Here is a 27,294-nt window from a genome sequence, read left to right as displayed (position 1 = left end):
TGAGTGCTGAGAGTTGTTAGGAGACCTCATAGTCCCCACACAGAGCTGTAACTCCCAAAGTGGTTTAACAAGCAATTCCTCTTCTGCAGAAAGCTCTGGAAACTGTAGCTCTGTGAGGGGAACTGGGGATCTCCAAGCACAGGGGTCAGCAACCTTTTTCAGCAGGGGGCCGGTCCACCGTCCCTCAGACCATTTGGTGGGCCGGACTATATTTTGAAAAAAAAAATGAACTAATTCCTATGCCCCACAAATAAACCAGAGATGCATTTTAAATAAAAGGACACATTCTGCTCATGTAAAAACACCAGGCAGGCCCCACAAATAACCCAGAGATGCATTTTAAATAAAAGGACACCTTCTACTCATGTAAAAACACGCTGATTCCCGGACCGTCCGCCGGCTGGATTGAGAAGGCGATTGGGCCGCATCCAGCCCCTGTGCCTTAGTTTGCCTACCCCTGTCTTAGCACGTCTTGTCACACTTCGCAAACTATCATTTCCAGGATTCTTTGGGAGGAGAAGCCATGACTATTAAAATGTATGAGAGTGTTTTAAATGTATGGTGTGAATGTGGTTTCAGAGAAAACTTGTTAGATCCCACAAAGAGCAGAATAGAGACAGGAGAATCAAAACAAATAGTAGAGACCTTTTGAGACCTGTCTATTATTACTCTGGCGGGTGCCATGTATGGTCCAGCTGTAAATGATGAGCAGTTTAGCAGCCTTTGACATCATGCTAGAGGTCAGCCCCAGCTGGGTATTTAGTGGTTTTGCAAGAGGATAGTGTGCTGCTGGATGCTGAAATGAGCACACTGAGGATCTTTGCTTCCATTTGTGAATATGCAGTAACAAGTACCTAGCCCTCATGATTGCAGAAATAGGCTTGAAAGTGTGCAGCAATTGCCAGCCATAATATAAGATATAATAAATTATGCAAAATAGTGTAAAAATGCAGAATAAATTATGCAAAAATGTGTTTCTATAATGCTTTAGTACGTGTTGTTCGTACAGGACACAGGAATCTGCTGGTTTTGGTTTGTGAGCTTGATTAATGGGATGTTTTTTCTGTATTCTATCTCTCTTAGTGTGTGAGTGAGAGTGTGGGAGAGAAGAAGTTTGCAGCCTTTAGCGACAGCTCCGCAAATCAGCTCTACAGCATTACACTGGCAGTGGCAGCTGATGGCAGAAGCCATCGATTGTCATCCAGAGGATTTGAAGTAGAGTACCAGGGGCTGATGCATAATTTTTGAAAATATTCTCCGAACTACTTGCAGTATACTCTTGCAAAGAAGTCCTTGCTGGGGACTTTCTTTGAAAGCTTCTCTGGTGCCTCCAGGAACTTGAGTGAGCTTTTATTAAAAAATTAAGCAGATTTATTTTCAAGTAGGCAGCTCTCTCTCTCTCTCTCTCTCTCTCTCTCTCTCTCTGTGTGTGTGTGTGTGTGTTCAGGTTCAAAATATGCAACAGTGGATCAAGCTAATCCTAGAGGCCTAGCAAAATGATGTTCGTTAAAATCTGCGGGCAAGTTTTATGCCATTCTGTTATCAGGGTTAGGGTTTATTGGGCTGTGATTCTTGAATTGCAGGGGGCTGGACTACTTGACCCTTGAAGGTCCCTCTTAGCTCTACAAGTCTGTGATTCTATGTCAATTGTAGGACAGGTGTTCTTGGCTGAAATAGCCTCATGGGATAAAAGGCGGAGGCCTGGTGGGGCTTGTTAGGGCTGCTCACCATAGGTTCCCTACCACTGTGTTTGATCATAGAATTGTAGAGTTGGAAGGGACACCTGAGGATCATCTTATCCACCCCCTGCAATACAGGAATCTCCACTAAAGCATCCCTTGCAGATGACCATCTAACCTGTGCTTAAAAATCTCCAGGGAAGGAGAGTCCACCACCTTCCCAGGGAGTCCATTCCACTGTTGAATGGCTCTTACCATCTGAAAGTTCTTCCTGATGTTTAGTTGGAATCTCTTAATCTTGTAACTTGAAGCCATTGGTTCAGGTCCTACCCTCTAGACAGGACAAAGCAAGCTTGCTCCACCTTCCATGTGTGAACCCTTTAGGTATCTGAAGGTGGTTCCTCTCAGTCTCCTCTTATCCACATACCCATTCCCTTAACTGTTCCTCATATAATGCTTGATTTCCAGATTCTTTTTGGTCAACCCTCCTCTTCACTCTTTCCAGCTTGTCAATATACAGTCGATTTGCCTTGAGCATGGACATAATCAAGGGACAAAGTTCTTTTTGCAAGAGAAACTTCCAGGGGAGCATCATTTTTTTTAAATCATGGGGGGGGGGGGGATTGAACAAGGAGGCGGCTGTGCCACACAAGAGGTCCGTTGCCACATTTCTGAATAGTAGCAGCCACCCCCTGCATCCCACCTGGCACACAGAAATTCCAAATGCACTACTTGTGGGAGGGAGAGAGCTTGATTCTCCCCCCTGTCAAGCAGCTGTCCCTACAGGGAAGCAAGCTAGAGATATGGGAGTGGTCAGTTTGAAAGGCTTGAAAAGTGGGCTTGGCTCGGGAACCTCTCTGGCCAGACACCAGACTTTAAAATGTGCCTTTTCGAATCCTGTCAGTTCAAGAAGGCAGGTTGCAGCATGACACAAACTGAAACAATTTCTTTTGACAGGCTGGCATGCTCCCCAAACCGTGCCACACCCTAAGGGGTTTTGCAAAGAGCTTTGTTCTTCTCATTTCATCTCTCTGTTTATGCCTCTCCCTGCCCTGCCTCTCTCCAGGAAATATATTCTCTCTAGGGGCTGCTACCCCTGTTCACTGAGCTCACCAACCCTGCCCCTTTTACTTTTCTCCAAGCCCCTCTCTCTTTACACCTCACCCCTCCTTGCCTATTCCCTATTTCCCACCCCACACTTCTCCCAACTCTATTCCCGGCCCTGAGCGATTACTAATCAAGCTGACTACCAGAAGATATAGAGTTAGCTGTTCACGTATGGAAACCTCTTTACCAATAGGCAAAGCCCACATTTAAAAAAACCATAAGACTTCTGGATCAGACCAGTGGCCCTAGTACAGTCTCCTGTTCTTACAGTGGCCAACCAGATGTCCATTATGGGAAATCAGCAAGCTGGAATCAAGGAATAAGAGCCTCCCCCCCCCCCCCCGTGGTTTCCAGAAACTGGGATTCAGAAGCATCACTACCTTTGGCTGTGGAGTCAGAACATAGCCATCCTGGCTAGCAGCCATCAAAAGCCGTCTTCTCCACGAATTTGTCTAACCCTCTTTTAAAGCCATCTAGATTGGTGAATGGGACGCGGGTGGTGCTGTGGGTTAAACCACAGAGCCTAGGACTTGCCGATCAGAAGGTCGGTGGTTCGAATCCCCGCAACAGGGTGAGCTCCTGTTGCTCGGTCCCTGCTCCTGCCAAACTAGCAGTTCGAAAGCACGTCAAAGTGCAAGTAGATGAATAGGTACCGCTCCGGCGGGAAGGTAAACAGCGTTTCTGTGCGCTGCTCTGGTTTGCCAGAAGCAGCTTAGTCATGCTGGCCACATGACCCAGAAGCTGTACGCCGGCTCCCTCGGCTAATAAAGCGAGATGAGCACCACAACCCCAGAGTCAGCCACGACTGGACCTAATGGTCAGGGGTCCCTTTACCTTTACCTAGATTGGTGACTAGTCACTGCCTCCTGCAGGAGCAAGTTCCATAATAACTATGTGCTTCATGAAGAAAGTCTTTTTTCTTTTTCTTTTTCTAATCTTAAATTCAGTTTGTCACCCTTCAGTTAGAGGAATACTACAGTTCCCAGGATTCATTGGAAGGGAAGCTGCGTGTTTTTTAAATGTCTTGTGTGTACCCAGCCTGAGTTAGGAAGCGGAGCGTATGCAGGAGACCTGTTGAGTAGGAAGAACTTTTATCAGCTGTTCTGCTATGGGGATTTGTTCCTCCTTTCACATTCTTGTGAGCTGGAGGGCAGGTTCTTTTGCATTCAGCCCTCTACATTCCAAGATTACTAAATCATAATTGGGTAGGATATGCTCTCAGCCCTCTCTGCTTCTTCCTTGAGCCTGCAGCTAAGTTAAGTTACCTAAACATGCTCCCTGGACGTCTGTTCATGCCCAGCATTCCCCATGCCCCATGGGGTAAAAATGGTGAATAAAAGCAGGATTGTGCCCAAATACTAGTCCAAGCTCTGCTAAACAGCACCTAGCAGGCCTTTCCCAGGGCACTGTTCCTATGGGGTTAAGTTGTAACCGGTTGCGAAACGGCATGTCCTGAGCTGGTGGGGCTGTTACCCTGGTTAAGAGCCCTGGACCAGGGCACGAGGGACCCAGGTTCAAATCCCCACTCAGCCATGAATTCATGACTCACAGCATGACCTCATTCGTCTACCTCATTGGCTGGTTGTGCTCATGAATGGGGGACAGGGCGGAGGAGGAAGCATGGATGCCAACCTGAGCTTTTACGGAGTAAAGGTGGGATATAAATAAGTGATAAAATAAAATTCTGGATGGCCAGTGCTAGTGTAGTGGTCAGGGTATTGGATTAGGACCCAGGAGACTAGTGTTCAAATCCCTACTCTGCATGAAGCCCCCTGGGCCAGTCACTGCCTCTCAGCCTAACCTACCTCACAGGGTTGTTATGAGGATTAAGTGAAGAGGGGGAGAACTGGCTCCAAAGGTCATGTAGTAAACTTCATGGGCAAAGGCGCACATGGGAGGCATCACATGACATGTCACATGACGTGTCTCGTGAGGTCATGTGACAAGTCCACCCCAGTGGGACATATGATGGGGAGAAGGAAGGGAAGTGTGGAGGAGCCAGTACCATGTTTGTCCTTCTTCTTGCCAGGTGCCGCGTGAGGAGGAGGTTGGGTGATCCTTGCCCTCGCCCATCCTAGCCCCCTCCTGGCTCCCGGCTAGGGGCACTTGGTGGTGACGGGGGATGTCAGCCCTCTCAATACTGGGGGTCTGGGCCCCCAATGCAAAATATTGAGGGGTCTGGAGCCCCTAGCACCCCCTATACCTGGTCCCGGTGTTCATGGGGGTGTGGAGATCTGAACCCTGGTCTCACAGGTCCTACTCTGTAGTACTGGCTAGTGTCATTGTAGTGCAATAATATGTGGACTCCGGCTACTTCAGAGAAAACAATTCGCAAATCATGTTTTTCTAAGGATAAGGAACACTTGGAACATATCCACATCGGTGGGATTTAATTTCTTACTTATCAGATTGAGATATACAAGACTCTCTTCCCACACCAAACAGTGATGATTTCATGATATGTTTTGCTGCTTTTATTTTTCTATGTTATCTGCTATTTGAAAAACACAACCTTTGTACTGCTGCTATGTTTTGTAACTATGATTGTTTGTGCTTTTGATGTTCCATTAATACAAAAATCCAAAACGAAAACAAAAAAAAACCCACAACCACTTACGATAGTCACTACAACTGATGGCAGAAAATGCCTAGGAAATCCCCTGCAAAGCATTGTGATCATCAGATATGTATAAATAAAGGCTTTATTATCAGTTGACTTCAGGAGTTGTACTCCACAGTCCTGTGTCGTATCCTCTCCCCCCGCCCCCGGCAAATTGTGGAAGAAGCTGGTCTGTGGGGATGGATCTGACAGGCTAGGATAATAACATATCATAACTGAGCAGCACCACAGCTTTCCATGCAAACAGTACAAACTGGGTTGCGGAGGGTTTTGGAATAATGTTCTGAAGCTGGAAAGGCAACATGACATTCCCCTTGGGAACTCTGTAGAAGAACAAAAATCGTTTACACTGCAATCCTTACTTTCTGTTCTGCTCTTATTGTTATTTTTTCCCCTTGACATGCACAATGTTGGGTACTTGGAGTGTCGTGTCTGACTTATTTGCGACATGCACAGGGTGCTTTTAACAGCTACAGAAATAAGGAATTGTGTGTGTTCAGCTTTCTTTTGGTTGAATGATGTTTTGCCCTTCACTATCCATATATGTTAAAGGCTTGCCTGGGAAATCCAAGCCCATCAGACCCAATAAAAGCTCTGATATCAAAGCTGGCTGTCTGGTTGGTCCAAGTGGCTTGACTCTTCCACACAGTTGAACTGTAGAACTCTCTGCCACAGGATGCAGTGATGGCTGCCAAATTGGGGGGGTTCAAATCAGGGTTTATTCTTATTCTCCAGTCCTCATTTAAAGACATCCAAGTTAGTGGTCATCACTGCCACCTGGAGGAGCGAGTTTCATGGTTTAACTCTGTGCTGCATGTTCTGTCTGTCCTGAATCTTCCCATATTCATTGGATAACCTGGAGTTATAGCGTTACAAGAAAGAAGGGGAGGATGATAGGAGTCCCTGTCCAAAATGCAACCTGGTGTTCTCCAGATGCTTTTGGATTCCCATCAGCCCCTGCCAGCACGCCCAATGCTCAGGGATGATGGGAGTTTGCATCTAACAACATCTGGAGGGTACCAGCTTGAGTACCTCTGATCTTCCTCATGAAATGTTTTCCAAGATGACCAAATCTACTATCTTCAATCCGGCAGTTTGGAACTGGAGCTGTTTCAGCAGAGCCCTGCTTGGAGCCATCTAGGTTTGACAGAGCTACCCGCTCTCTTTTCACCATTAACATAATTAGGGATTCTCATTAGTTGTGGTTCCTGCTTTGCAGGGGTTTGGACCTGATGACCCTTGGGGATCCCTTACGACTCTGCAATTTTCTGTGAACCCAATATCATGCCTTGTGCCACAGTGTCGCCAAAACAAGAACCTGCAATTTTCCAATGGCCTATTAACATCCCAACAATGGATTTCAGGAAGGGGCACACTGCATGAGTTGAAGCTGGAATTCCTATTCCATGGATGTCTTCTTCCATTTCTTTATTGTGGAAGGCTTTGAGGGGCAAACTCTCTGAAGCAGCGAGCATTTTTAAAAGGTTGCACGTGCTGCAATTCATTTAAGGTGCTTCCTCTGATATTTTCACTCGTTATTTGGCTTGTGTGAATGCATTGCTCGCTGGATCTTGGCAAATCGCAGCGCTGTCAATCAAAGTAACAAAAGTTGCCTCTTGGTGTTTTCCTTGTAAAATAGAGGTACTTTCCACCTGCTCCAGATGGTGAAATGGACCTTTATTTCTTCAGCCCTGCTGGCCCACATGGAGCGGTGGAAAAAAGAAAAAAAAGACAGTGTAGTGCAGTGGTTGAAATGGGAGAGAGACCAGGGTTCAAATTCCCTATTCTGCCATGAAGCTCACTCAATGTGACCTTGGGAACCAGTCACTGTGTCTCAGTCCATTCTACCTTAGAGGGTTGTTGTGGGGATTTAATGAGGACTGTGACTGGAAAACCAAGGTTCAAACCTTTTTGTTTTTGAACACGTTGACAATTTGCCAGAATAAACACCAGCTCCTGTGGAAGACCAGTCTTCCCATTTTGTGGGCTCAAAGCAACTGGGGACAGCAAAGGCAGACACTAAGGGGAGCTGTGTCACAGGATCAGGCCAGTGGCCCATCCAGTCCTGTATCCTGATCTGACAATGGCCAAATAGATGCCTCCTGTAGAAAACCTGCAAGCAGGATTTCAATACAAGATAACTCTCCTCCTCCCAGCCACTGCAGACAGTACTAAGCGAGATGGATCACTGGTCTGACTCTGTATAAGGCAGCTTCTGAACTGTGAAGGAGGTGAGAGTGATGGACCCTAATATCTCCCCACCCAAATTTATAGTGAGAAAAAGATTTTTCTGGAAACCTCTCCTTGGCATCCCCTGGCAGTTCACACTCTGAATCATGCAAAGCTCTCAGCCGCTAGCAACTCTGAGCCTTTAAATCGTCCTTTCCCCAAGGCTGCCTGTGCCTCTTCGGGAGTTTTAACCTGGTTTCCCCGTTGCAGTCAACATCCTTTTAGCAAAGTTGACATTCTCCCCAGAGGGACAAACACTCTCTGCCTTCTGAGCTGCCTCCCTGCTCAAAAAGGCAGGAAGGGCTTTAAGAGAGCGAACCTGCATGTGCAAGGAAGGAGGGGTTTGCCTTACCCTGCTCCACTGAAATGACAAAATATTTGGGTCACAGGGATATACTGGATGAGGAACTCAGGAGGTGGTCTTATACTGAGTCAAACCATCTAATTCAGTACTGTCTACACTGTCTACATTGACTGGGATTTTAGTCAGGAATCTATTCCATCCTTACCTGGAGATACCAGCGGGGATTGAACCTGGGACCTTCTGCTTGCAATATAGACTCTTTACTACTGAGCTATAGCCCTTCTCCAGCTTGATACCACCAACCTCAGAGACAGCATTAGAAGGCTGAGCTATGAAAAAGTTTGGAATCGCTAGCTGCAATGATCATGTTCTCCCTTTACTGTGAGAGGTGCTCAGGTGCATGTGAGAACAGGATGCTGGACTAGGTGGGCCCCTTTGGCCTGATCCAGCAGCCAGGCTCTCCTTTTAAGGTGGTGTATTGTGATAGTAGAACTTCCATATCCAGGGGACTTCTACCTCTAAATGATAGATGACGGGAACAGCAACTGGAGAGTTGCTTTGTGTTTGGGTCCTTGCTTGCAGGCTTCTATCTGGTACACCTGGTTGGCCACTGTGAGGGCAGGGTGCTAGACTAGGTGGGCCTCCTTTTGGCTGATCCAAGCTCTTGGATGAGAAACTATGAGAAAAGGTTGTAACAGCTAGTGCTGAATGGTTGTTGTTTTTTTGTATGTCCTTTTCCACTATGATATGCACTTTTGTGCATGCTTTACACTAGCATATGCATTTTTGCACTTACTATGTGGAAGGGTAATAAAATTATAAGGAAATTAAAGAATGAAAGAATATTGAAATGTGTGAGAGAAAGGATGAGCAGGTGAAGGTTGGAATGTGAAGACTGTTTCCAAAAGAACCATGGGAGAAGGACAGAACAACATGTACACAGGAACTATTGCTTTACCTGTTGAGGACAAAGGAAGGAGGCAAAGATAAGAAAGTTGTTATTCCTCTTGATTAAACCAATAAAAGCTAGTAGAAGGAAGTGCTGCCATATATAGACACAACTGCCCCTTTACTTCCATTTGCTTGTAAGTGTATAAATGCTTGTGGGGTTTTTTCTTCTTCTTCATATAGCGTTTTCTGGTTGAGGTTGTGTTGAAACGCCTAAATAAATGTCCTGTTTTGCTGACCTCTAGAGTCTGGGTTTTATTGGCCATTCAGGTTGAACCCACAGGGGTTGCATTGCAAAATTTGGAGGAGGGCAGGTTCTGAAAGCTGGTTGCATTTCAGCTTGCATATTATTTTGGAAAGTGTGAATTTGGTAGGTACGCCTTTAAATGCAAACTGAATCAAATGTTTCCCCTAGTTCTGATCACAAAGGACATGTGTTTGTGTGTGTGTATTTTAAACCTGCTGTTTTCCAAGCTGCTGAAAGCTGGATAATAAATAGGAACATGCCAAGGTTAACTTCTGATTGTTATCTTTGCAGCGTATGTACTCATTTTCTTTTCTCCCTCATGACCAAAGTAACATACACAAACACACACAAACACACAATTTCCACAACCTTTCCCCATCTCAAGCTTTCTTCTTATTCCGTCTTTTAACTACCTTGAATTATATCCTCCAGCACTTAGAATACTATGTGAATGTTGAGGAAACTGCTCCAAGGCCTAAGGGGGAAAATAGATCTATAATATTTCCTGCTTACACATGAGACCCTTGATCAAGAGAGATTAAGAGTCATGTGGATTTAAGCTGCTTTCTGGGAAGAAGGCCTTGAATAGCTGTGTATTTCCTACTGATGGAAGGAGGGGGCATGTATGTGTGTTTCCCATCTGCTTTAGTAAATCCAGTCAAAAGCAGGGATGTAGGAAGCTGCCCTGCACAGAATCAGACCACGGGTCAACCTAGCTCAGTGCTGTCTACTTGACGATTGAACCCAGAACTTTTTGCTTGCAGGGAACATGCTCTACCACTGAACTATGGCCCTTCCCTTAAAAAATGAAGTAAGCTTCTAGTCTTCAGGAATCAGATTGGTTGATTTAATTAGGGGTACAGTTGTACCTTGAGTTACAAACACCTTGGGTTACGAACACTTTGGTTTACAGATTCCTCTAACCCAGAAGTAGTACCCTGGTCTCATGAGACAGAGCGTTCCACCAGGCTGGAGCCAGTGTTGAGAAGGCCCTGGCTCTGGTCGAGGCTAATCTAACTTCCTTAGGGCCCAGGACCTCTAGGGTGTTGCTATATATGGACCTTAAGGTCCTCCGTGGGGCATACCAGGAGAGGTGGTCCCGTAGGTACGAGGGTCCTAGGTGAGGAGCCTCGCTGCAGCATTCTGCACCCGCTGGAGTTTCTGGGACAGCTTCAAGGGCAGCCCCGTGTAGAGCAAATTACAGTAGTCAAGCCTGGAGGTGACGGTCGCATGGATCACTGTGGCCAGGTTGGGGCAGGAAAGGTAAGGGACCAACCGCTTGATGTGGCAAAGGTGGAAAAAGAAAAGAAAGAAAGTGGTAAATGACTTCAGGATAGAGCAGATAAATCAAGGAAGTGAGCCAAGCTGCAAATTGTCATATTTAAGAACATAAGAAGAGCCCTGCTGGATCAAGGCCAGTGGCCCATCTAGTCTGGCATCCTGTTCTCACAGACGCCAACAAGATGCCTGTGGGAAACCCACAATCAAAATCTGAGCACGGCAGCAACCTTTACATCTTGCAGTTTCCAGCAACTGGCATTCAGAAGCACTTCTGCCTCCACCTGTAGAGGTAGAGCAAAGCCATCATGGCTGGTAGCCATCCTTAAATTTGTCTGATTTCCTTTTAAAGTCGTTTAGATTTGTGGCATTCACTGCTTCCTGGAGGAGGGAGTTCCATTGTCAAACTACACACTGTGTGAAGAAGAATATTTCCTGAATCTTTCAGCAGTGATGTGATAAAAATCATAAAGCTTTTTCTGTAGTGTTTTTTTCTTTTTCTTTTGGATAAGAGGGATTTTCTCCCCTCCCCCCCCCCATAGGAAGTAATGCTTTCATCTGGAAAATGCATTTGCGGCAATCAGAGCCTGTTAAGGGGCTCTAACCTTATTATCTTGAGAGGTGTAATCGCTTGTCCCTGTAGCAGCTCAGCAAGTCTAACATGGCCTGACGTGGACTCTCTGAACTGTGGCTAAAAGGTCAGTGGGCCGTCTGTCTTAAGCGTTTACCCTGAGGACTTTCTGCGTGGATATGCATTAGTCAAAGTTGGGAACGGGCTGACTTCGGATTGCTTCTTCTTCTGGGTGTGTGGGTGTGTGAACATTTGTTGCCAAATTGGGGAAACAGTATAACTCCAATAGTGGAAGTTTTAGGAGGTTGTTTTCAACTAAGCTGTAGACTCATTTAAATTTTGTTGGCATCCAATCTGTCTCAACAGACAATGGAGTGCACCTCCAAGGGTGAAACCAAACCGCTATGTTAGCAACACCAAAGTGACCCCCTCGGGGTTCAAGAGCAAGCCTGGGCAGTGTGTGTGGAGGTCCTGGGATGCCCAGACAACAAGACCCCCCTCTTGACCTCACTGATTTGGTCCAAAGGAAAGCATTTGGCATTAGCTTGGTTTGCAGAAGTTGTTGGAAGGTGGCATACAAGACAGCATCTGTCTTAAGGACTCCACTCTGGATTTGTGTAGGATTTACTCCTAACCCCTTTCTTCTCCTGAAGATATCCTTCAAACATTTAGGATCAGAGTTTTCCTTCTCCTAGATGGGCTCCCTTCCCAGGTTGACAAGCCCCATTGGGTTTAAGACCCATTGGCTACTCTCACCTGGTTTAGCCATCCAGTCAAAGCTGCTCCCAAGGTGTGGCTGCTGTGGCATGCTGACAGCTTCTAGGAGCCACAGGTGAGAGCTGACTGCAGGGTGGGAACCAAAGGTGGACAAACTACCCCAGAAGGACCATGTCCCCCACCAGAGGTACTACCCCTCCCATAACACCCCATAGACGCTCATTTAAATTAATGAACCTAATTTAAGCCACATTCACTCTACATTTAAAACATTATGATGCCCCTTTTAAACAGTTGTGGCTTTCCCTAAAGAATTCTGGGAGCTATAGTTTTGTTAAGGGTGCTGAGAGTTGTTAGGAGATCCATTGTTCTCTCCCCAGAACTACCATTCCCAAAGTTCCCTGGGAAGAGGGAATGATTATTAAACCACCTAGAGAGCTGTAGCTGTGGGAATGGGATAGGAGGTCTCCTAACAACTCTCTCCCAGAATTCTTTGAGAGAGGACATGGCTGTGTAAAGTGGCACATAGTTCTTTAAATGTATGGTTGTCAATGTAGCCTTATCCATGAATTTCAGTGGGTCTACTCTGTGTAGGACTGATGTTGATCATAACTCCAAGTCTCTTACACACACATGCTGGGCAAATGATAGCAACTATAAAAGTCTCATGAAGCAAAGGCAAGCTCAGGACCACAGACAGTTCCCATTGGGCCTTGATGGATGAGCCCCATGATATGTTGTCTCAACAAAGGGCCAGAATCATCTAAAGCCAGGTTGAGGAACCTGTGCCGCTCCAGATGTTGCAAAACTCCAACTCCCATCATCCCTGACCATTTTTTATGTTGTTCAGCAGTGGAATGGGCTACTTTAGAAGGCGGTGGGCTCTTCTTCATTGGAAGCATTTAAGCAGAGTTTGAATGGCTATCTGGTGGGAATTCTTGAGCTATGAGTCCTGCATCGCAAGGGGTTGGACTAGATGACCCTTGGGTCCCTTCCAGCTCTGCAGTTCTATGATTCATTGGAGGTTTGTAAATAGAGCTACATAGCCATCTGTCAGAGATGCTTCAGCTGTGATTCCTGCATTGCAGGAGGCTGAACTAGACAACCTTGGAGTCCCTTTCAACTCTACAATTCTACAATTCTGGAGAGTCCTCAACAGTGGCAGCCACTCCATTTTTAGAAACGAAAACAAAACACACCAAAGATATATTAAACATTGTTGTTTTGATACCATGCAAAGTTTCAGGAAATTCAGCTGTTACTCCTTTGGGAGTTATAAGTGACCAAGGTTAATGAGTTTTCCATTTAGTTGGCTATTACCCCTCCAGGCCTCTGCATGTGCTTTCAACAAGCACACAAGGGACACCCGGGAGGTGTGGTTACAGGTACGATAGATGTGTTCCCTAGCATAAAAATACCTTAACAGCTTCCGCAATTGTACAGTGTGTGACTGGCAGCCAAGACTGGATTTTCCCTGCTGGACATCCACTTTGCCCTTCGATGTGCAGAGGTCAAAGGAAGTTCTGTGTGAGTGTGTGTTCCCAACACTGTGGGGGCTGTGAGTAGCCTGCAGGACAGGGATGGGGAACCTCTAGAATGAGGTTCAAATGCACCTCCTGTGCCTCTCCAGCTACCTCAAAGACAGGTAGAGTGTTCTTCCTGATCCAGCAATGCTCTTCTTATGTTCTGCCTCCACAGTCAGAGATCCCATGCTTCTGGGCTTCTGATCCAGCAAAGCTCTTCTTATGTTCTGCCTCCACAGTCAGAGATCCCATGTTTCTGGGCTTCTGATCCAGCAATGCTCTTCTTATGTTCTGCCTCCACAGTCAGAGATCCCATGCTTCTGGGCTTCTGGTCCAGCAAAGCTCTTCTTATGTTCTGCCTCCACAGTCAGAGATCCCATGCTTCTGGGCTTCTGGTCCAGCAAAGCTCTTCTTATGTTCTGCCTCCACAGTCAGAGATCCCATGCTTCTGGGCTTCTGATCCAGCAAAGCTCTTCTTATGTTCTGCCTCCACAGTCAGAGATCCCATGCTTCTGGGCTTCTGGTCCAGCAAAGCTCTTCTTATGTTCTGCCTCCACAGTCAGAGATCCCATGCTTCTGGGCTTCTGGTCCAGCAAAGCTCTTCTTATGTTCTGCCTCCACAGTCAGAGATCCCATGCTTCTGGGCTTCTGGTCCAGCAAAGCTCTTCTTATGTTCTGCCTCCACAGTCAGAGATCCCATGCTTCTGGGCTTCTGGTCCAGCAAAGCTCTTCTTATGTTCTGCCTCCACAGTCAGAGATCCCATGCTTCTGGGCTTCTGATCCAGCAAAGCTCTTCTTATGTTCTGCCTCCACAGTCAGAGATCCCATGCTTCTGGGCTTCTGGTCTAGCAAAGCTCTTCTTATGTTCTGCCTCCACAGTCAGAGATCCCATGCTTCTGGGCTTCTGGTCCAGCAAAGCTCTTTTTATGTTCTGCCTCCACAGTCAGAGATCCCATGCTTCTGGGCTTCTGATTTGGGGCATTTGGTTGGCCACTGTTAGGACAGGAGGCTGGACTAGGCAGGCTACTGGCCTGATCCAGCAGCCTAGGCCTCTTCCTATGAGGGCCTATTGTGATAGCAGAACCTCCATGCCCAGGAGCAGTCTGCCTCTGAGAACCAGACAATGGCGGGGATAGCAGCTGGAGATTTGCTGTTGCACTTATGTCCTGCTTGCAGGCTTGCCCCTGTGACCATAAGAACAAGATGCTGTGCTAGATGGGCTACAGGCCTGACCTGGCAGAGTCAGTCTTGTGTTCTTATCTCCCTCAGGCCACATGGGTTGGGGAATGACCCATTACTGGGGGAATCCATTGCAAACCTGATAAAATCCTGTTGTTGTCTTCTGTCTGTCTGGAACCAAAAAAGAAAGAGGGGGGAAAAGGAAAGAGATAAGAGATAGATGGTGCTGTGCTAGCCTTGCGGTCCCCCATGGTTTCCCAAACACGTGTTATGGGGTAACAGGAGCGGTTAGGATTATGTGTTCGGCGATGACATGAAGTGGCCATGAATAATTGATCTGCTGTAAGTGGGTTGTCGTGTTTCAGGCGCCATATGCGGGCTGACATGGTATTTGTGGGGCAGGGTGCAGTGTGAGTGGGTAGGTGCTGCTCAGCTAAATAATTGATCTTTTTTGAAGCAGGCTGTAATTGTGGGCGGGGGGTGGGCAGCGATCTAGTGACACCCTGCTTTTTCTGTGCTTGGAGCAGATCCCCTGTGTGGAAAAGGCTGCAGCTTTGGGGGCTTATGATTATTGTTAATTTATTTAACAGTAGAACAATATAAATAATAATTAAAAAAACAATTCAAATAACAACTCATCAAAATGCGATGTGATAGAAGTTTATAAAATTATGCATGACATGGAGAAAGTGGGATAGAGGAATCTCCCCCCGCCCCCCTCACCTGTAATGCTAGAATTTCCTGACGGTAATCGCTGTCTCCTTTGGAAGGTGGTGGACTTCATTGGAGACTTACAAGCAGAGGTTGGGTGGCCATCTGTCATGGATGCTTTAGCTGTGATTCCTGCATTGCAGGGCGTTGGACTCTATGACCCCCTTGGGGTCCCTTCCAGCTTTACAAATCTACAGTTCTAACTACACAAAAGGTGGTGATGATGTTCTGCCAGGAGTGAAGACAGGCTGGTAAAGTTCGGATGCTTCTCTTAGGCTGACACTGGGATCATCTGCCCGACGTCTCCACTGAGCCCAGCGCTAAGGGGACCTGATGGTTAGGTGGAAAGCTCTGTAGGTGGTGGCTTGGCCTCCTTCTGGGATTTCATGCTGGGAAGCACACGCCTGCGTCAGGGTGTCACATCCAATCTCACAGGGCTGAGTGTGCATTAGCGCATGCGATGCTTCTCCTACACAGCCTCCCCCCATCGCCACATCCTAAAACCTGATAGGCTAGGTGCGGGCAGAAAAAAAACCTCACCCCTGGGTTCTACCACCCTGCTAACTTTTAATTAAAAACAGTTTAAAACAATTTGCAAACATAAAAACAAATTGAGTCCTAAAAAAATAATAATTTACATTTCAAGGTGTCAAAAGCCAGGGTGGAGAGGGACCCAATCCTAACCGTATCTTCTCAGAAGTAGAAGGCAGCAATGGCCACGAACCTAGATAACTCTAAAAGAGGATTAGACAAATTCATGGAAGAGACGGTCATCAATTGCTACCAGCCATGAGGACTACGCTCTGCCTCAGTGGTCAGAGCCAGTAAGATTTCTGGATACCAGCTGCTGGAAGCCACGTGGGGTGAGAGTGCTCGAATCCTGTGCTCGAATCCTGCTTGCGAGTTTCTCAGAAGAGACATCTGGGTAGCCACTGTGAGAATAAGATGCTGGACTAGATGGGCCGCTAGTCTGATCCAGCAAGCAGACTCTTTTTATGCTCCAGTGCTCCTCCTCCTCCTCCTCCTCCTCCTCCTCCTCCTCCTCCTCCTCCTCCTCCTCCTCCTTCTTCTTCTTCTCTCACTTGCCCATCACCCTAAGGTCCATGGGCTGTTTGCACCGTTAAAGCACAATATTAAAATCAGTTTGAAACAACTTACAATCACAAAAATAAGGTGGGTCCTAAAAATCTACACTTCACATCCTAAAAATCTACTCTTCAAGTGTCAAGAGTGAACGGGTGGGAGTAAGAAATCTAACAAATTGTAAAATTAAAAATGAGCAATAAAGAGCACCCATTTTTGCCAGCGCTGCTTCTGAAGCTGCTTTGCACTTAGCTAAATGCTCTTTTCTCCTGCTGTCCTTCGACCAGATTTTGCAGGGGTATGTGATGTGATAGGAAACCTTCCACAGTGTGTTGTCAGTCATTACTGACAGCAGTAATGTCTCCTGCCCAAAGCCATTTAGATGTCAAGGGGCTCTTAGCCGCCTTGCCTGCTTTTCCAAGCAGCTTTCCTCAGGCCCCACACGCCATCCTCACCCTCCTGGCTTTGCATGTGCAGATGGTTCTGGGATTAAATCTAATGCTATCTTCACTCTGCAAGGAGGGTGCCTCGAGTCTGCTGTTTCTGCTGATGTTTATTCTCTCGAATCCATCTTTCCTTTGGAAGGGCCTGTTAGGGTTGTTTAGAAAAAAACACCATAATCATGTTAGAGAAAGTTGAAATTCTTTAATTAGGAATATAGAAACTGCCTTAGGAGCATAAGATGCTGCCATCTACTGAGTCAGACCACTGGTCCACTTGGCTCAGTATTGCCTACACTGACAGGCAGCAGTACTCAATGGTTTCAGATTGGAGTATTTCCAAACCCTACCTGGCAATGCTGGGTATTGAACCTGGGACTTGCCAAGCAGATGCTTTGCCACTGAGCTAAGACCCTTTCCCAATTAAAAATGCTGTGGCTGTGAGGATAGCCTTGTGAGGTACTATTATATTTCTGCCCTGACCCATATTATTGACTGCTGGGAGAATGGGGAAACTGGGTTGATAGGTACAACTAGATAGGCAACTAGACCAGCCTCCTGCAACCCAGTGCCTTCTTGGTGCATTGAGCTGCAACGACTCCCACCAGTCCCAGCCAGCACAGCTGTGTCTGGCCCAGCCTAAGCAGAACCCAGATTTTGCTCTTATGTCCCAAACCAGAGCTGCCTTATCATTTAATACAAGGATGGTATCCTCTTGTACTATACTTGTTCATGGTGGTAGAATCAAGCAGCTGAGATCTGCTGCCTGCCCCCATACCCACAATCAGGTTAACACACATGCCCTCCTCTTCAAAGAGCTGTTAGAGTCATAGAATTGTAGTGTTGAAAGGTGTCACCAAGGGCCATCTGGTCCAATCACCTGCAATGCAGGAATCTCTACTAGAGAACCACCTACAGATGACCACAAAACCTTTGCTTAGAAACCTCCAAGGAAGGAGAGTCCACCACCTTCCGTGGGAGTTGGTTCCACTGTTAAACAGCTTTTGCCGTCAGAAAGTTATTCCTGATGCTTTGTCATAATCTCCTTTCTTGTCTATTGAATCAATTGGTTTTGTATCTGCTCTCTGCAGCAGCAGAAAAAAAGCTTTCCCATATCTGTGCAAAAGGGATCAGTTTCTTAGTTATTCATTTGTTTTTAGTGCTGGGGGGGGAAGAGGTGGGTTATATTTTGCTTTTTTGTTTTTTGTTTTGGTTTCCTAATAACCTTTCAGTTACACCAAACGGCTGCTGAACTGTTATTTCAGTGTCATGGGGCCTCTGAGCGTAGGGCTGAATTGAGGCGTATGAATAAGTCATGGTTCCTTTACCTTCCAACTTTTATCCTTTCCTGAGGACTGCTGTGCGCTGAGCTGTCAGCTGACCCGTTGCTTCCTCCAGCTGGATTGAACCACCGCCAACTAAGAGGTCTTAGATGCCCTCCTGATCCCCTGCTGGTGGCCTGAAATATTAATTGGGTGTGATCTCTGCCACACTATTCCACATTTTCAGTCTTGTTGGAGCTAGTGAAGGGGAGAAAAAAAATTCCCAGGGAATTTTTATCCAAGGATGAAATTTGCCTTTCTTGCATAGGAACATGGAAAGCTCCTTTACACTGTGCCAGATTGTGGGTTCTATCTAGCTCAGTATTGTCTACCCTGCCTGGCAGCTGCTCTCCAGGGTTTCAGGCAGGAGACTCTTTCCCAGCCGTGGCTGGATTTGCTCTTGGGGGTTGAACTTAGGACCTTCTGCATGCAAAGCAGATGCTTCATCACTGAGGTACAACCCTTCCTTTGGCAAGATTCTAGTCCTCATGGTTCGGGTTAATTTAAACAGGCACACAGGATGCTGCCTTAGACTGAGTCAGGTCATTGGTACTGTGCACACTGACTGGCAGTGCCTCTCAATGGTTTCATGCAGGAACCCATTAGGGGTTGAACCTGATTCCTTCTGCACTACAGTGGTACCACAGGTTAAGTACTTAATTCGTTCCGGAGGTCCGTTCTTAACCTGAAACTGGTCTTAACCTGAAGCACCACTTTAGCTAATGGGGTCTCCTGCTGCCGCTAGGCCACCAGAGCATGATTTCTGTTCTCATCCTGAAGCAAAGTTCTTAACCTGAAGCACTATTTCTGGGTTAGCAGAGTCTGTAACCTGAAGCGTATGTAACCTGAAGCGTATGTAACCCGAGGTACCACTGTAATTCATGGCATTGAAAATGTTAGGTCCTTGACAATAACAGTGTGATAGTTTAATACTTTTAAACAGCAATAATAAATACCATAGTAAAGGTAAAGATACCCCTGACCGTTAGGTCCAGTCGTGGACAACTCTGGGGTTGTGTGCTCATCTCGCTCTATAGGCTGGGGAGCTGGCATTTGTCCACAGACAGCTTCCAGGTCATGTGGCCAGCATGTCTAGACCACTTCTGGTGAACGCCGTTTACTTTCCCGCTGGAGCGGTACCTATTTACTTGCACTTTGATGTGCTTTCAAACTGCCAGGTTGGCAGGAGCAGGGACCGAGCAACAGGAGCTCACCCCGTTGCGGGGATTCGAACCGCTGACCTGATCGGCAAGCCCTAGGCTCTGTGGTTTAGGCCACAGTTCCACCCGCGTCCCTTAATAAATACCATACTGCCCCTAAAAACAAGGTAAGATTCTAGTCCTCGTAGTTTTGCATTTCCCCAGGCAATAGATGATCTTAGAGAACAATAATAGGGCAGGCTATTTTCTGGTCACCAGTTTTTACCTCATTTTTCTCATTCTCTGCTCCTCACCCCAGGGTAGGCTGATTATCTGTAGCATCAAACCAAGTTACAAGGAGCGCTCCCCCCCCCCCGCATCAAATGCAGTTCTGTGATGAGACAGGTAGTAAAATGGTCCTATAGACAGGCTCTCCTCTGCTTTTTAAAAGCTGCTAAGGTACAACAGTAAAGGATAGTACCAGTACTGTACTGCCTTACAGGCTGTTGTGAGAACTGCTAAGGTAATGTACCCGAATACCCATTGAGCACTGACTTGTCTTCCCAAGGGATGCAGGAAAAGGTCATAACCTTGGGGGGAAAGTGCAGAATCTGGGTTTCTGGGAACTCTTCGTTTGTTTATATGTTTATCTTCAAAAACAGATTTCTAGCTCTCAAGACTGCAATGGTAGATTTGGTAGTATGTGAGTGTGCCTGCCAGAATCTCTAAAGCTTGGTCGATGGCTGGATAAGATGTTCAACGTTTAGGGGATGATGAAGTGAGGTTGTTGTTGTTGTTGCTGTTGATGATGACGTTGTTTTATTTATATCCACCGTTTTTCTAGGCCAGGACTCAAGGTGGCTTACATAAGTTAAAACAACACAGATAAAATACAGAAAGCTAAAAGTTAATTGCTAAAAAGTAATCAAACTCTAATAAAATTAAAACAATATAAAAACAAATCTATTAAAATACAGACAAAAAACCAAACAGGTTTCAGTGAATTCCAGAGCCCCTTGTCTCAGGTAACAGTAGCAGAAGCAATTATTCAGATTTGTCTTAATTTGAATTAATTTATGCAGCCGCAGAATTCTGCTTTATGAGCCAGGATGCCTCCCTTGTGACCCTCACACAGCCACCGGAGGGTCGTCACCTTCTTCCTCCTCCGTGCCTGCCTGCAGCACGGGGTCAGTGTGTGCGTGTGACTGTCTGTCATCATTTGGAACAGCCACGCCAAGTGTCAAGCATGCTCAGAGTCACAGGAGGGCAAGCTCATGGAAGGGCAAACCGAGGTTCCCCTTCCATAGGGCCTTGTATGTTTCTTCATGACAAATTTCTGCCTTGCATCTTTTGCCTCTGCTGAGAACTGGTTGTGCAAGCAGAGGATGTGCTTGACAGGGCTGCAAAACTGAATTGCTTAAAACACTTTTGCTTGAGTTGGAAGCGGGGGCTCATGGTTAAAGGCAGGAGACCTGTGCAAAAAAAGGTATGCACACCCACCCACCCACCCACCTGTCTTGGTTGATTCAGACTGAAGAAGTTATGAAAAGTATTAAAATCAAGCAGGTAGGTGTGGGGGGTTGGGGTTGGGGCCTTTTGTAGAACATAGGAAGAGCTGGATCAGGCCAGTGGCCCATGTAGTCCAGCATCCTGTTCTCACAGTGGCTAAGATACCCCAATGGGAAGCCCAAAAGCAGGAACTGAGTGCAACAGCATCATGCTCCCCACTTGTGATCACCAGAAACTGGCATTTAGAGGCATGCTGCCTCCAGTGGTGGAGGTAGACTATAATTAGAGCCCTGCTGGATTAGGCTGAAGGCTTCTCATGATCCAGCATCCTGTCCTCACAGTGGCCAACTAGAAGCTCGATGGAAAACCTGCAAGCAGGACCTAGGCACAAGAGCAACAAAATTGATTTAAGTTTAGCTTCACTTTATTGGTTCAAGCAAGCATGAATTGGCTAGAGGTCTGCATGAAAAGGAGAACCGCTCCAAAATTCTCTTCCCAATCTCTCCCTTGCATCTTTCCCTCCTTCTCTCTTGCATAAAACCAGACCCCCCCTTCCTCCTCTCCTCTGTGATCCCACACAGGCCCCTCATTTAAAAGGGTAGGACTACTGTCATCATGCCTAAATTTCGAGCAGTTTGGTTGAGATGATGTGGGCTGTGGCTGTACTTTGTGGCTGCGTCTCCCTAAGAGAGAGACACCAGGGGAAGTCTGAGCAAGAAGCAGATGGGCTGCCTCTGGCCTGTTACCTCTCTTCTTCTTCATCTTTTTTTGTTTTGTTTTTGTAGGTCAGATCATTGTTTTCCTTCTCTCCTTTCTGCTTGCTTGGTAAATTTAACTCTGTCCAAGAATCGATCTCTTCTCTTTAATAAGCCTGTCAGAAGGTCTGACCCTTTAACAAATGCCGAGTGACAGCTATGTCCATGTGGTGATGGCACTCTCGGGATGTAACAGAAGGGATGGCTTTTCCCTTGTTATTTACAGGGAATTGTGGAAAAGAACCCACAGTTCCCTGAAAGAGAGAGAGAGAGAGGAAGATTTACATCTCAGGCTATCCCTTGGATGTTATCTTCAAATATATACATACATAAATAGATCTATATGTAATCTATCTGAATGGACAGGCCTGTGCAGCTCTTTTTAATCGCTTTCAACTGAACTGGCACTTATACAGGTGCCACATAATACCCATTCCTACACCCATAACTCAGTCCCTTCCAACTCTAAAATTCTGTGATTTAGCGTGGCCGTATCTACACATGGGAACTCCTTGCCTATCGGGCAGGCTTCTTTACTGTACTCTTTCCAGCATCTGCTAAAAGCATTTTGGTTTAGCCAAGACTACCTAGATATGTAGAATGCTGGTGCATGTTTTAATCTTTTTTTTTTTTTTAGTTTTTTGCAGATTTTATTTTTAAAAAACGTTTTGAAGAGTTTTTACTGCTTTTGCTGATAATTTTGTTTTATTCCCTTTTTTTAAGCTGCTTTGAAGTTTTGTTAAAAATCATCATACATTGTATAAATTTTATGAAATAAAAGTATATAAAACATCCAGTACAGTCATACCTCGGGTTATAGGCGCTTCAGGTTGCGTGATTTCGGGTTGTGCACTGTGCCAAACCTGGATGTACTGGAACGGGTTACTTCCAGGTTTCGGTGCTTGCACATGCGCAGAAGCACCGAATTGCGATCTGCGTGTGCGCAGACGGGGTGCTGAGGGTTGCGGACATTGTGGGTTGAGAACGTGCTTCCTGCACGGATCATGTTCACAACCCGAGCGTCCACTATATTAGCTCTATTCAGAGTAATTGTTGTTAGCATCTGTCTGTCTCGAGAAACAATGGAGTGTGCCTCCAGGGGTGAGGTCAAACTCCTGCATTAGCAGCACTGAAGTGATTTCGCGAGGTGGGGGCACAAGCCTGGGCAGTGTGTGTGGAGGTCCTGGGCTGCCCAGACAACAAGCCCCCCTCCCCCAGCCACACTGATGTAGTCCAAAGGAAAGCAGAGCAATACATTTGGCACCAGCTTGGCTGCAGAAATACAAGGCGCCATCCAACCGTTTTAGGGATTCTAATCCAGATTTGTGTAGGTTTAATCCTTAGCCTTTTCCTGAAGATATTCCACAAGGCAGTGGAGGTTTAGGATTAGAATTTTCCTTCTCTGAGATGGGCTCCCTTTGCAGGCTGATGAGCCACATCTGCCCCTCATTTCCCTCTACAGGACATGCAAAAGCTGCCTTCTTGACCATTGGACCCACTATTGGTCTGGTCTGCTTCGTCCACTGGAGCCTGTCTTCACATGCAGGGGAAGTCTTTAATTTACTAAGGGTTTGAGACCCACCTGGTTTAGCTGGCCAGTCGAAGTCATTTCCCAGGGTGTGGCTGCTGTCATATGCTGACAACTTTTAGGAGCCACAGGTGAGAACTGCGTGCAGGGTGGAAACCAATGGTGGACAAACTACCCCAGAAGGAACATGACGTGTCCCGTCCCCATCAGAGGAACTGCTCTCCCCTGACACTTCATACACATTTATTCAGAGTAGAAATAATAATAATAATAATAATAATAATAATAATAATAATATATTGTTTATATGCTGCCCATCTGACTGGCTTACCCCAGTCATTCTGGGAGGCTTCCAACAAATTAAAACACAGCAAGACATCACACATTAAAAACGTCCCCATACAGTGCTGCCTTCAGATGTCTTCAGTTTTTGCTTTAATGTGTGCGACTAATGCAGGTCCATCGGTTCTACTTAGAAAAGACCCATAGAAATGAATGAACCTAAGTTAGTCATTTTGATGGTGGCTGCTCTTGAGCAGGACTAATATTGAATGCAGTCCATTAACTCCAGTTAGGCACAGGAGTGGTAATGATGGGTCTAATGGTGATGGCAGGCACAGGTGATCATTGAACAATTTCTCAGTCACAAAGACACAGAGCCCCTCTCACATTCCCCTTCCCTTATTGGCCAGGAAGGGGTCAATAAGTAGAACTCCTTTGCTTCCACGTCATCCCAAAGAGTCATAGAATTGTTGAGTTGGAAGGCACACCAAGGGTAATCTAGTCTAACCCAGCAGCGCATAGTTAAACTATGGAACTTGCTCCCAGAGAAGTCAGTGATGACCACCAACTTGGATGACTTTAAAAGAGGATTGGACAAATTCAAGAAAAAGGAGGAGGCTACCAACAGCAACTAGCCATAATGGCTAGGCTCTGCTTTCACAGCTGGAGCAATGTTTCTGAATGCTTGTTGTTGGAAACCACATAAGGGGAGAGTGCTGCTCTTGTGCTTGAATCCAGCTTGTGGGTTCTGCACAGGTGAACCAGCTGGCCACTATGAGAATGAGATGCTGGACTAGATGCGCCCCCTTTGGCCAGATCCAGCAGACACTTCTTATGTTCGTATGTTAACCCCACTGCAATGAATCCCTGGTAGATGGCCATCAAAAGAACTCCAATGAAGGAGAGCCCACCACCTTCCGAGGAAGCCCATTCCACTGTTGAACAACTTGCAGTCAGAAGGTTCTTCCCAGGGTTTAGTCGGAGTCTCCTTTCTTCCTTTGGATCTATTGGCTTGGATTCTTCCCTCTGGAGCAGCAGAAAACAAGCCTGCTTCATCTTCCATGTGACAGCCCGTCAGATATTTGAAGGCGTCTTCTCCTCTCCATGCTAAATACAGTGGTACCTTGGGTTAAGTACTTAATTCGTTCCAGAGGTCCGTTCTTAACCTGATACTGTTCTTAACCTGAAGCACCACTTTAGCTAATGGGGCCTCCTGCTGCTGCTGCTGCCGCCGCACGATTTCTGTTCTCATCCTGAAGCAAAGTTCTTAACCTGAAGCATTATTTCTGGGTTAGAGGAGTCTGTAACCTGAAGCGTATGTAACCTGAGGTACCACTGTATACCCATTTCCTTCAACCATTCCTCATAAGGCTTAGTTGTGGAAGACTCTATCCCTGTCCACAGCTCCTCTCAGCATATGTGAGAATCATGCCATCCTTGCCTAGCAAAATAGCTCCTTTCGCTACATTCAGATTTTTAGTTTCGCTTTGGGACATTTATTTATTTTATTTTATTTTATTTTATTTTATTTATTCAAAGCCTATTTCAAAAACTCCCTGCTCTTTTGCAGGAAAGAGCTCCCAGAGTGGCTTGCGAATCAATAAAAACAGCAACAGGGCTGCTTGCCCTCAGGCTTGCAGCCTTAACAAGACACAAAAGGAAGAAGAAGAAGCGGGAGGGCAGAGGAAAATAAGTGATCTACTAGTGAATAATCACTGTGGACTTCAAGCTGGTGGGGGCGGGAGGGCGGGCGGTTATGCAATTGTATACTGTGTATGAATTACTAATGAAAAGGACAATGCAGCCATGTTTCTTTATTGATTGTGAGTTTGTAAAACGCTGTTACCGTTATATGTACTGATTTATTTATTATTATTTTTTTAATGTGGTCTTTCTCATAAGGCAAAAAGAAAAGTTAATTGATGCTTCACTATGGCGGCTGCTTTGATAGAGATGATCAGAAAGACATTTTGAATTGCCCCTAGGTCCACTTAGCTTAGTTTTGCTGACACTGGCTGGCAGCAGCTCTGCAGGGTTTCAGGCAGGGAGATGCCGTTGGGAAATGAACCTGGGACATTCTGTCTGCAAAGCTCTACCACTGAGCAACTGCCCTCCCCTCCTAAGTTAATGAACTTAGCTTCATTAACTTCAATGGCTCTATTCTGAGTAAAACTTAGATGTAGTTCCTTGACGTAATTATTGTTTTTGTAGGTGAGCAACGGCTTTGCAATTATACCAAAATTAAATACATTCTTTTCTAACAGGTGGGGAAACAGATCCTTAAAAGCGACTCCCACCTGAGACTTTCTTGCATGACGATAACAGCCTTGTTACCTGACTCTAGAACTGCATCTGTCTCTAACACCCATCCTTGTCTCTCTTTCATTAGGTGATATCGGCAGTCTCCAGACTATCTCATCACAGCATCGCTCAAAACAAAGGAATTAGGTAAGGGGTTCCATTTTGCTTGAGGTTGCAGCATTTTCAAAATTGTTTTCTTAAATCTGCAGAACAGGTTTTCTTAAATTTAATTGCTTACTGCTCTGTGAAGACACGGGTGCCGCTGTGGTCTAAACCATTGAGCCTTGGGCTTGCCGATTGGAAGATTGGCGGTTCGAATCCCTGCAACAGGGTGAGCTCCCATTGCTCGGTCCCTGCTCCTGCCAACCTAGCAGTTCGAAAGCACATCAAAGTGCAAGTAGATAAATAGGTACCACTCCGGTGGGAAGGTAAACGGCATTTCCGTGTGCTGCTCTGGTTCGCCAGAAGCGGCTTAGTCATGCTGGCCACATGACCTGGAAGCTGTACGCTGGCTCCCTTGGCCAATAAAGCGAGATGAGCAGTGCAACCCCAGAGTCAGTCACGACTGGACCTAATGGTCAGGGTTCCCTTTACCTTTACCTGTGAAGATGGGGGAGGGGTTGCTTTGGTGTTGTGAAGCAGATTGGTGATTTTGGTGTAGGTGGGACGTGGGTGGTGCTGTGGTCTAAACTACTGAGCCTCTTGGGCTTGCCAATCAGAAGGTCGGTGGTTTGAATCCCCACAACTGGGTGAGCTCCCATTGCTCAGTTCCAGCTGTTGCCAACCTAGCAGTTCAAAAGCACACCAGGGCAAGTAGATAAATAGGTACCACTGTGGTGGGAAGGTAAACAGCATTTCCGTGCATTCTGGCTTCTATCACGGTGTTCCGTTGCACCAGAAGCGATTTAGTCATGTTGGCCACATGACCCAGAAAGCTGTCCATGCACAAACACCAGCTCCCTCTTCCTGAAAGCGAAATGAGCGCTGCAACCCCATAGTCACCTTTGACTGGACTTAACCATCCAGGGGTCCTTTACCCTTTACCTTTTTGTGTGTGTGTGGGTCAAAGTCCCAGAATTTCCCATGCTCTCGGAATACCAGTTGGTGGGGAGAATTGCTATTACACCCAGGTCCTGCTTCTGGGCTTCTTCGCATTGGGGCATCTGCTTGGCCACTGTGAGAACAGGATACTGGACCAGATGGGCTTGATCCAGCAGGGCTTATATTATATTCTTCCTCCAGCAGGTACTGGAACCCCCAGATTTTTGCACCCCCTCACATCATTCTCATGGATGAGTAATCCCAGTTCCTCTTTCCTTGGCCAACAAATGCAACCTCCAGACATTTAAAAACTCTTTTCACACTTGATCCCTGGACAGCCAATTTTGGGGAGTGGAAAGTTTCTTTTGCAATCCCATGCAACAAAGATCTGGTCTTTGCAAACATTGCCTTTCATCCCAGGAACAAACACTCCCGCTGCCTTGTTGGATCAGCTGCCAGAAGGGTTGGACGAAAACCCACCCACCCTCCTCCTCTTCTCCTCACCCTCCCTCGCATTGCCTGCCTGCCTGCCCTGCACAAACCCAAGTGTGGCCTCCATTTATTCTAAACTTGGATCTTCAAAGGCTGGCTATCATTGCTGAAATAAATATGCAATGCTTGGAGTCAGCTCAAGGAAGCGGCACAGGGCACAAGTCACCTTTAAGAAACCCCCATCCATTTTGGACTCCCTTCTCTCTCAGTATTTCTGATCATGGGATCTCACCCAATAGTTCATTCAGCTTTTTGAAACCAGCCTTCTTAAAGTCCAGTGTGCATGTTC

General features: G+C 46.3%; 1 protein-coding gene across 2 annotated transcripts in view; it reads left to right on the top strand.

Annotated features, from left to right (window-relative positions):
• Window positions 1–27,294, top strand: part of VAV2 (vav guanine nucleotide exchange factor 2) — a 155,244-nt gene that overhangs the window by 78,833 nt on the left and 49,117 nt on the right. For both annotated transcript variants that reach the window (XM_080989781.1, XM_080989782.1), the window contains exon 3: window positions 25,561–25,619. In XM_080989781.1, the coding sequence (XP_080845907.1) occupies window positions 25,561–25,619 (59 nt within the window). The remainder of the gene's footprint in view (window positions 1–25,560; window positions 25,620–27,294) is intronic.

This window comes from Podarcis pityusensis (genome assembly GCF_964106645.2).
Source record: "Podarcis pityusensis genome assembly, chromosome: Z".
In the NCBI taxonomy this organism is placed as follows: domain Eukaryota; kingdom Metazoa; phylum Chordata; class Lepidosauria; order Squamata; family Lacertidae; genus Podarcis; species Podarcis pityusensis.
Note: the sequence above shows the minus strand (reverse complement) of the source record. Positions and strands in the feature narration are given on the sequence as shown.